The following is an 11,211-nucleotide window of genomic DNA, read 5'->3' on the forward strand; positions in this document are numbered from 1 at the left end:
GCCTGAGCAGTAGAGTGCACACTTTGTAGTCTCAGCTGTCTGAGAGGAGATTATTAGTATTATTAACAATATTATTATTAGTGCTTGTATAGAAACACTCTCATTTCTGTCCCTCCATGCCATGAGGATAAGCATCTGATTTAATTAACTGGAAGGGAGACCCTCCTCTGGCCGAGAATAGAATGACAGCATGATGAATGTGAAGGGATAAGGAGAGTCGCATTATGAGGACATTGTGCTGGCTTTCTCAAAAAAAGTTTTGCATCAAAGCTACAACGACCTCTTCTTACATTAGGTATGTGTCATATCACCACAAGTATTCATACTGTATTTGCTATAGGCTACATGAGCATAAGTGTGTGTGTGTGTGTGTGTGTGTGTGTGTGTGTGTGTGTGTGTGTGTGTGTGTGTGTGTGTGTGTGTGTGTGTGTGTGTGTGTGTGTGTGTGTGTGTGAGAGAATGCGAGTGAGCAGTTTGTTTAGATCATAGTCATAGGATCTTAAAATGACGCATCTCAGTATTACTCAGTGTGTTTACTGGCTAACCACGTCTCTAAATATAGTTGTCTTGTTGCATGGTTGCCAAAACCATTAAGGCACCTTTGGGAAAAACACCATGCCACCACATGGATGGATTGGGTGGAGGGGGTCAAAAATGAATGGACGCACCCTGAGACAAACACACTCACTTATACAAAGGTGTACAGACAGAAAGAAAGGGGCGTTTGTGTGAGCAAGCATCACATCATTCCCTGTTGCACCACACATAGCAACACTGGCTTAACAGTGCAGTGTGACTGTGTCAATGTATTCACATATTAAACAAGATTCTCACTAGTGTGGTTAACAAAATTATCAGCAAGTTTTCAGTAATAAAGATATCAATTTTGAAGTTTAGAAGTTCGTACTAGCCATACTAGCTCCAAGAGATTATCTTAAAACAAAAACAAAAAATTGACAACACATTTTAGCCAATTGGGATAGGTTTTAGACAAGTTTGGCCAAGAAGTGTAAAATGGAACCAGGAAATGTAAAATAATTCACACTTTCTTTGGAGTGTTTTTATTTATTTAAAAATACCTGTCTTTTTCAACAAAGCCAAACATATTGCTTTGCTGATGTTTACATGAGAAGTTATTAAGCAAGGAATGGACAATTATTTCCTTAGCGGAAGTAATAAGATCATTTTTATTTTTAAAAAATCATTTAAAAATCAATATTGTGTATAATAAGTTATTAATTTTGCGTTGGGATCTTAATCTCCATGGTGGTGTTCTTCTTTCAATAATGACTGCCTCACTTATCCGTTACTTAAATAAAGGCAGGTCTATGTAAAGTCAAGCAGAAATGGGTCCAAAACAACAGCTTTAAGATGCAGAATGTTGGTACCCCATGATTCAAAAGTCAGCAACTGTATCCTTTCATGCTTTTTATACATCCATTCCCAATACCTGTCAAATAAATGACCTTTCTATTTGCCTCAACTGTATAGAGAAAAAAGATAACCAATTCCTTTACATTTTTCTATTACAGCCAAGCCTTGATTCACTGCTGTGTAGAAGGTAGGTAGTTTATTTCTCATTTACTCTAGACTACACAGAAATTTGAAGTGGAGAGCTCTCCTGCTTCAAAAGTCAACGACACTTCTCGCACAATTGATCCTGACCTGCACTTACATGGACAGATCAAGAGCAGATTATTCAATGTGGAGAGCTTACCTTTGTGAAAGGTACACAAAAGCAAACACTCTCACTATCAGCTAAATCTCTGATTCAGTGAATTAAATGTATTCAAAGCCTCCAAAACGCTTTTAATGGCTTATTAAAACATGTTATTCTTTCCAATCTGTTTTGCTCGAAAGGGGACAAGGTTGGATTCTGTAGCCGCATTAAGAGAGCAAGCAGCAGTATCACGGCTCATCAGTTCTGGTCATAAAGCGGCGGTGCTGGTATTTTTAGCTGGAGGATTCACTCTGTGGACGCTCAGAGATAGGAGCCGGGGTGGTGAATATTGACCCTGTCCTCCTGAGCCTCATTGGCGCTCAAAATAACGTCTTTAACTGCCACTTAGCCGTCCCTGCCTGTTTTCCCCCCCAAAACCTTTTTCTTATTTCTGTGTCTATATAAGCCATATCTTCTCCTACCATTTCTGTCTTTCCGTTTGTTTCCTTCTGGTTGTCAAAGAAATGGAAATTAGTAGTGTGTTTGCGCAGATAGCTTGCTGAATGTCAAGAAAACAAAACATTCTTGCTCGAATGATCCCTCTTGATTTCCTCCAAAGCTAAAACCAATGTAATGCATGGTAAAAGACTCTAATGCATAAACTAATGGCCAAACAATAATGGGAATAGCATATGATGCCGAAAAGATGCTCCATGGTTAGATACATGCATTTTTCTTGCTGTTTTCAAGTCATTCTTTTTGTAAAGGGAGTCTGGCAAAAACACATAAACAGACATCACACCAATATTAACCTTAATGGGTTTGAATCCCCCAGGAAAGAAAGAGCACCTGCAGCTGTACACATCGCATTAAAGACGGATTTAACTGTGAAACAACAGCATCCGGTGTAAGCCCCCACACACCACAAATCAATCTGTTCACTGAACAGATTAGAGGATATATTATCCAAATTCATCATGGATTATGCCACAGTGAAAGTGGAACTCTCTCCCACGCTCTATGTCCGAAAAGTTGTTATTTATTTATGGTGGAATTTAATCATCTGGCTTGTAATTTGCCAAGAATGTGAGTAGACCTAGGATTCACAAACCTCCTGAGAAGCTGGTTGGACAAATATTTGTGAAATGTGAAAGCTAGAGTTGAAGGTGTATTCCAGGAACTTGTCATTAGTAAACCAACAATTGGGCGTTGATAGTTTGATAGAAGGTCACACTGTCTTTACTGTTTTTCGAGAAATGTTTCTGATAAAAATGACAACTATTTAGGGTTAATCTTAGAGTTGATGTTGGAAAAAATATATGTTTAATCATTTCCTTGGCGAGTTACGGCCCCGTCCACGAAACGGGTTGTATCTGCTACAGTTCTCTATCTATGGACGGTTCGACCACACGAGGCCGTAACGGAACCGCGGAAACGGAACTCTCAAACGGTAACGGGTCCCTCCCAAGGTGGGTAGAGCTGCGGACAAAACGCTCTGGGGGGCCTAACGGCTCCGTGTGTACGTCCTATACGATCATTTCCTGATAACAATGAAGCCATAGCCCCGCCTCTGCTGCTCACTGCTGTAGCATGGTCAGTAAAGTTACTGCTACTGACCATGCTACAGATGTTAATGCAACATCTACAGCTCCTCTACCACAACCATCAGCAATAAGTGGACATGGATAACTACATGAACTACATGTTGCTAAATCCACCACGGAGAATAAACAGATGAGAAGATCGATACCACAGAGAGTCTAGTCGGCGGACCAAAAGCCAATGGCTTCAGAGATTGATGATGAAATCAAATCAATTGTGGCGTTTCTTATATCACCGGAAAGCATTTATGACAGTAGTATTAAGTGCAGAGGAATACAGTTCAACAAACAACACAGGAAGGCAGCATGAGTCAGCCTAGAGACAATGCGTTGCTCCTTTGAGGCCAATTAACAGACTGCTGCTCTCAGTACAGCTGGACATTAAATATGGATCCTTCCATCACCGTTCGCATTAATTTGTCTTCTTCAGGGGTAGTTTCTTACTCTTTTCCCCTCTATGTATTTCAATCAATCCTATGTTACAGTTTACTGCCTCTGGTTGTTGTTGAAGAAGGAGGGCAACATCAACAGATAAATGATAGTGAGGAAAGAACATAACAGAGATTATGTAAATTATTCCGAGGATACAGGGAAACAAAAGTTCCAGTTTATCAAATCCAATAAGATTACAAGTACACGTCATTGTACAGTACTACCACCCTGTGGTCATAACGCTCATATGCATGGTTAAAAAAAAAAAAAAGGCACCCACGTGTAAAACATTTTTTTATTTTTTAATGTATTTTCACACTGCACCAGATATTTCAATCACATGAAATTGTGCACGAGAATCAGCAGGGAGAAAACACGTATTTACAGAACAGATTTACAGTACATTTTTGAAGGATAATCACGATTTGAAGAAGATTCATTAGGAATTAGAAACACTCAAATCATTCATTAAGCAATTCAAGTCAAAAGTGAAAACCAGTTTCAGTCATTGATCTATTCACTTCCTATGAGGCAATGGGGAATAATTTGATTTTTCAGTGCAATTATTTGTTGTCCTATTGACTAGAGCATCGCTAACATACCTCGAATATCCAATCAATACAGTCACTTTCCAAAGTTGAATTTATTACAGGCACTGATAATTCATCTCTCATTATGCAGAAATCCATCTTTTATATTTCACACAGTTCATCTTAAACAATGATAGGATATCAGAGGCAGGAATGAGTTCAAAATCTCAGATTTACAATGAAGACACATCAGCAAAATCGATCAAACGAATAAATAAATGAAGACTCACATTCAAAAGATTGGATGATATCTGATATGAGTATTGAAAAATGTGTGAAAACACTGAGTTGAGATGAACAGGACTGAGAAATGAGATGAGTGTTTCGCATCATTTGGACTGAAATCACAAACACACATCTTTCAGGGGTAGATGCTTTCACAAAATAAATCTCACGTCCCATGATCAAGAATTGAAGGTGCTTTCATTATATAACAAACAGCCTCTCTTGTCATAAAATAGCTAAGAATCCAGCAAAAGTGTTCTAAAGCATACTTGCACAGCTACTTAAGGTTCGGGAAAGTAAGTCTCAGTGGGTAACCTTGAAGAATCAAAACCCTGGAAGTGAAGTTTCCTTGCCAGACAGGAGCATGCTGACAGGAAAGTAAAAACGATTCAGCGAAGGAAACTAAATGCTTAAAGGAAACTGTCTGTCTATCACCCAGAGAATACTGAAAGCAGAAACCCATCTGCTACTTGTGAATAAATCAGACTGAAATAATGAAGCCATTTGGAAAAACATTGAGGTCATTTTAATCCAGATGTAACAGCTACTCTGACTGGGTTTTAACACTGAGTTTTGCTTGAAAAGCTATGCTGCCATACAAAGCCAAAACGCAGTAACTAATCTTCTATGTAAATTATAAATGGACTTATCAATGTTACTTTTGACATCTGATTTACCAGCTACAAAATCATTATGCCACAGAATTTACAAATCCTAAAAAACTTGGAAGTAAAAACCCCTTGTTAAGGCTAGCTAGTTAGCCTAGCTAGTGAGAGCTAACTTATCTTTTCTGTTTCCTGTATTCAAAACCAGATCTTTTTCATTCTCTGTCATCTTAGGAATTTAGTTTCAAGTCCACAGACATAAGGTTGGTAGCTAAACAAGATTGTTATAGAGAAAAAAGAAAACCATTTTCCTCTAAAAGCTAACAAGTCTGGCTTACCAGACCAGCAGTGTCTGTTGTCGCTACTGAATCTTCATGATTTGTTGTAGTCAAGCCACTTTAAATTACACATTTAAATGGATTAAATCATACAAGAGTTCATTAGACTAGTTAAAATAGACAAGGAAGCTAAAGCTAAATATTTTGTTTGCAGTTACTGCGTTTGGGTTTTGTAAGGCAATAGGCTATAATATCAGTGATGAGCCATGATACACATATTTAAATAAACATAACATCAGTCAGCAGTTGATATGATGAATACTATCGAATACATTTTTTTGTCAGACCTTGTCAAAGGAGCAGGATATGTTTTATTTAGAGGCCTCTCATGAGAGGGTTGGCAGTAACAGCTGAATAATAAGACCATACTCCGCTTCAGTAGTTATTTGGTCCTTGCTTACGGAGAGCACACAAACAAAGAACGAACTGGAGAGCAATACAGGAAGACACAACACATCACGCATCATGGGAACACTTAGGATAGACTCACAGTTATTGCTGGTGAGCAGGACATCTCCATGTTTTGGGACTCTTTTAGCAACCAACAATTGGTGCAAGGAAGCAAAGCATTTCACCAAGACACGTTTTTTGTCTTTCCAGCTACAGTGAAATATGCTTAGAAGGTATCCATGTTGTCTAGCGCTGAACGGAGAAGAGGAATGTTGAAAGCACAGGAGCGACTCCTGGATCGATTGACACAAAAGTCGATATTAATTGTGTTGTTTTGTTGCAGCTATGAAAGATGCTGTCCGTCTCAGCTGTTCTGTAGTCCTTGGAGTTTTAGAGGGGCTCCCCTGTGATTTGTCTTGACCTAAAATATCAGTAGATACACTCAGCTTTTAAGACTGAGAGCCGTCATATCTAATTAGACTTCCCTGATACTGTTCCCTGTGGGGCATCACTGAAATACCACTGTTGTTTTTTTCACACTTTCGGGAATTATTAGTATTTTGGGTTCCTTTTCCAACACTTCATCAAGTCATGGGTGGTGTAGCTGCTTCACAAAGGATTCATTTTGATTGGATAAAGGCCTGCAGATAATCCTTGATTTCAGGTACGTTCTGTGATGATTTGGAAGCAGGGGTCAGTGGACTCCTTCCTCCAGAGATCCTTTGGCTTCCCAAATCTTTACTGTGCGATCACTGCCGAAAAACACACAGTAAAATAACGAAAGTCAGGTGATTTTATCAACATCAAAATCACGTTTCAACCTTCAAAATACAGTAACTTTAATAGAATCCTTACACGTTTAGCGATAATGAGAAAGAACAGAACATTCAGATGAGTGTGTTTTGTGACTCACTCTGAGGCAGTGAACAGTTGGCTGCTGTTTGTGGCCAGGCCGTTGATGGGACTGTCGTGTCCCCGGACCTCGCCGAGGGGCGCGAGTGAGTCGGCGTGCCAGAGGCGCAGCAGCCCTCCTCTGCATCCGCTGAGGAGCACCGGAGAGCCTGGCACCATGCCCAGAGCGCTGACCCAGTCTGCCTGCGCACTGACTGACTGCTAGAAGAAACCACAGCCCATTAGTTAGTGCAGACTTCTGTACGTCAGAACATAGTGGGTTTCTTGTCGTTTTTTCAGTTTCAGCAACTCATTCAGTCATATTTATTGCCACAAACAAACATTATATATTTTTGAGAGTTTTAAAGACTATGTTATTCCTCCATCTAATGATTTGATATATATTTTGAGCCCATTTGGCCACTTTCTTTTGATCTCATACCTGTATATATGAAATCAAGGGGGAAAATCTTCTGGCTCCACATGTTTTGCTTTGTGATCAGTGTACCTGTAGCAGCCGTTTACTGGCTAAGTCCCACTTCTTGATGTAGAAATCTCTGGAGCCGCTGTAGAAAACGTCCCCGTGCACCACGATAGACTCCACCCCGTCCTGATGAGCGGGATCGAACGATTGGCTGGAGCTGATGCTGCCCTGAGCGCCTTCTGCCACCTCAAACATCTGGAAACACATATTTCCATGATACATCTTAAACTTGTGAGGTTGTATGGAATACAAACAGAATGCAATCACAGTTACGTGTCTCTTACTTTAATATGATGGTCTTTGGATCCAGTGAGGACCACATCCTGTCCGTTGCCTAATTTGTCGACAGTCAGACACATGACAGGTCCCAGATGGCCAGTCAGCTTCCCTGTGGACGCAAACCTAGAGAAAGGAAAGGAGATTAATTCTGTCTTCATGTTTGATAAATGCTTATTAGACTCTAATCTGTGTTTGCACTTACTTTCGGAGGTCCCACATGCGCACAGCGTTGCCAGCGGCGGCATAAAGGAAGGTGCCTGAAGGGTTGAGAGCGATCTGGTTGATCTGACTCTCTCCTGGTGGGATGGATAAATTCCTGACGGACGAACAGATGTCTCCTGAACCCACCTGTCCTGATGACCTGACATCCAAAAAGATGCAAAAATACATTCTATGATATCCTCCGTTATTATACAGTATGTGCAGCTTAAGATGTTGACAGAAGAAGTGTTGTTCTTACGTCAATGTTCGGATACACTTGGCGGAGTCTCGTATATCCCACACCTTTATGTAAGCAGTGGATACAGTGAAGACGAGACTAGAAGTGTACCTAAAATATAAAAAGAACAAATAAGGATGATTATTATTCGTCAAAATCACCATATTCTTTTACAAATATATTGATTGCCATTTTAGATTTTCCAGAAAGATAAATGTACATTTCACCCCCTCCAGAATAATAATGAAACAAATCAAATACATAATCACAATGATAGGTAACAGGCATTATTAGTCAATAGTAAACCAAGTAAATAAATGCTATACAAAAATATTTTAAAAAATAGGTAATTAAAAAAAAAAAGTTAATGGTTATGTGAAATTGTTAATAGGTTTTAACAGGGAGTTATAAAGCATATATTTCATACTCTAAACCTAGTTATTTTCCCCAATTAATAAGGATATGGAATTCCTCACATATATAATAAAAGGGGTCATTTCTCTAAGGCCAGACATTGAGAAATGTCTGGAGTTTGTTTCTGTGATTTCCCCAAAAACGCCCCATTTGCCATGACTAAGTTCTAATTTTATTCTAGCTTGTGCTTTGCTGCGTTCTGATACCTGACTGAGACGACGCTGCTGGGATGATCTGCGAGAGACATGATCTCCTGACCCGTCACCAAGTTCCACACTTTACACGTACGGTCTGAAAACACACACACAAAGTATACAGTATGTAAGGGAATAAACAAAATAAGTAATAGAGAGAGCAATATGTTTCATGAGTTGACATTTTCTACCTTTGGATCCTGTAAAGAGCAGATCATCTGTGGCGTCTACACAGAGAACAGGTTTGGTGTGGCCCTCTGCTACGTACACACACTGCAGTTTGGCCCCGCGGCTGTTCTTCTGGGCCGTCACAGGGTTTATCACACCTCTGAAACACACATGATATGGTAAGAGCTGTAACTAATGGCTAGTAGTACTACAGTGGATGTGATACGTAGAAAAAAAATGGAGGTAACTTTATGTTTGCATTTAAAAAAGGTGACATAAAATCGATTCCTATTTTAAAAGACCAAGTAAGAGATGAACGTTACCTATGGCCTTCATATACAGGTGAGTCCTCCAACCTGAATGACAAAGCAAAGTAATATAAAGTAAAATGTTAAATACACATTTCAAAATCTTAGTCTTTCCATAAAAAACTTTATTATGTAAACAAACTGGAATTTATAAGGTTACATTTCCCAAACAAATTATGAATGTATGGTAATTATGAGCAGAGCTGAGTTTGTTTTTTTGCATTTTTTGATCTAGATTGCATTTTAATCTAAATTGTTGCCAATTATTGATAAAAATTAGACTGAAAATAGACAGAATATACAGAAATTTGCTAAAAATACTGCAATTTCGATGGTTAAAATTAGAAAATGTTTTATTTAAATGATATCAGGTTTGATAAAATATTTAACACAGAAATAGAGGAACATATATTCTTATAATGAATATGAATGTATCATTTTCTGTCACTTTTCACATGTCACTTCTCACTCACAGTGCTTTGTGGTCACTGCCTTTAGTTTTAGCCTCTGCTGTGCTAGGCGGATGTGTGTGTATGGGTCCTGGGATGTGCGTTGCCGTGGCGCCCTTCTCTTGCCCCTTCCTCCGGCTGAGGGGCGAACGCTCCACCGGCCTCCTCTCTGTCCCTGTAGGTGACCTGGCTCCAGAACTGCAGGCAGGAAAATAGATGGAAAACGTTTGTATTATTAGTATGGGAGACAAAACCGAAATATAGTTAAACATTACAGAGAGAAATATCCTGATATATCTGTTTTCCACTGGGAAATGTTGCCCCCAACACTTACATGCCAGCTGGTCGGGCCGACGGTGCAGATGAAGGAACAGCTTGCTCGCAGTCAGGGGTTTGACTGAGAGCGTGACCCTGCATGTCCGCAGACCCTTCCAGGGGCTCTGAGAGGGGCAGCAGGGGGAAGTCTCCGGTGGGGGAGTCACAGTCCCCGCTGCCGGCGTACAGCAGCTCCATCTGGGTGGTGGTCCGTCTGCGAGCCTGAGGGAGCACAAGTGTTTGGCTCAATATTCGTCTGACTCACAAGTCAACAGACCAGTTAGTCATTAATTCAGGTCCTATAAATAACGACTCTTGAATAGAAAAATATGTGGTTTTAATAATGTCAAACAGAATTGGTATACAGCATATTGGATCATTTGTCTACTAAGATGTTTACAGTATATCAGTTAGCCATGTTGGATTGTACAGTACCTTGCCTCTGGGTCTGGATTCACCACATAACTTCAATAGATCCGATGCCAGTGTGCTGAAACAAAGTGAGGGGTAAACAATCACCCAATACATGCTAATATGATCATATGAACAAAGCATAGTGTAATGTGTGTTATGTGGCACAACTTTTGTGATAACTGAAGTGTCATGAATCCATTTTACATTTTTTTTTACAGAAGATAATTTCAGTTGTCTCCAATAGGTTCAATGTCAGGTTAGCCAATGACTTCAAATCAATACAGCACTGTGTTATTACTCTAGAGCAGTGGTCACCAACCAGTCGATTGCATTTAAAAGTGTGGTGTGGTGCGGGTAGATCGCGGACCGTTAACAAAAAAAGTAACAAAAGAAAGAATTGAATAATAATAATGTTTGAAAAATATGTTTTTAGATGTAAAGAATGCAACAGAGGCAAGTCACCAGACCAATCAGAGAGTTGCATGGAAATACATGTGTGTGTGTGTGTGCGTGTGTGTGTGTGTGTGTGTGTGTGTGTGTGTGTGTGGCAATAGCGCATTTAGTGTGATAGAGAGAGAGGGCAAGAGGGACCGGTGCTAGCGGGGACCGTGATGTTAGCATCTGCTTAGCTAGCTGCACTAACGGACATAAGGAGCTGTTTCCACAACAAGCTGGAGGAGAGTCTTCCCCTGTCAGACTGAGGGGCTCAGGTGAGCTAAAGGACTCCGAGTGTTTAGATTAGAACGGTTTTGTCACAAATTATTCAAAAGATTATTTCCGCGGTACACCTTCATATGATCATTATAGTTATACAAACAATAAGAGAACAAATGAAAAACAGGTATGAAATACTATATGGCAGTAAAACAAGAATACAGTTTGAAAGGGGAGTGATTTGTAAAATATCCATAAAGAAAAAGAAAATCTGTTTACAGTTCTGTCTTCCCGGGGGAGCATCCCCCAGACCCCCCTAGCGGAGGTGAGAACCTAGAGGAGGTGAGGCCCCCCCTCCACT

The 11,211-nt window shown here is 39.9% G+C and overlaps 1 protein-coding gene across 2 annotated transcripts in view; it reads right to left on the reverse strand.

The window, feature by feature from the left end:
• Positions 1-6,042: 6,042 nt before the first annotated feature.
• LOC104964808 (kinesin-like protein KIF21A) overlaps positions 6,043-11,211 on the reverse strand; it is a 29,819-nt gene continuing 24,650 nt past the window's right edge. Inside the window, exons 26-37 of one of the 2 annotated variants that reach the window (XM_010793685.1) lie at positions 10,218-10,272; positions 9,802-10,004; positions 9,492-9,665; positions 9,034-9,066; positions 8,734-8,870; positions 8,555-8,639; positions 7,956-8,045; positions 7,698-7,856; positions 7,501-7,618; positions 7,241-7,411; positions 6,755-6,951; positions 6,043-6,593 (exon numbers count right to left, since the gene is read on the reverse strand). In XM_010793685.1, the coding sequence (XP_010791987.1) occupies positions 6,536-6,593; positions 6,755-6,951; positions 7,241-7,411; positions 7,501-7,618; positions 7,698-7,856; positions 7,956-8,045; positions 8,555-8,639; positions 8,734-8,870; positions 9,034-9,066; positions 9,492-9,665; positions 9,802-10,004; positions 10,218-10,272 (1,480 nt within the window). In that variant the 3' untranslated portion in view covers positions 6,043-6,535. Of the gene's footprint in view, positions 6,594-6,754; positions 6,955-7,240; positions 7,412-7,500; positions 7,619-7,697; positions 7,857-7,955; positions 8,046-8,554; positions 8,640-8,733; positions 8,871-9,033; positions 9,067-9,491; positions 9,666-9,801; positions 10,005-10,217; positions 10,273-11,211 lie in introns of both variants that reach the window. The other variant, XM_010793684.1, reaches the window with a different exon arrangement.

The sequence above is a fragment of the Notothenia coriiceps genome, unplaced genomic scaffold (assembly GCF_000735185.1).
Source record: "Notothenia coriiceps isolate Sejong01 unplaced genomic scaffold, NC01 NC01_scaffold00037244, whole genome shotgun sequence".
In the NCBI taxonomy this organism is placed as follows: Eukaryota; Metazoa; Chordata; class Actinopteri; order Perciformes; family Nototheniidae; genus Notothenia; species Notothenia coriiceps.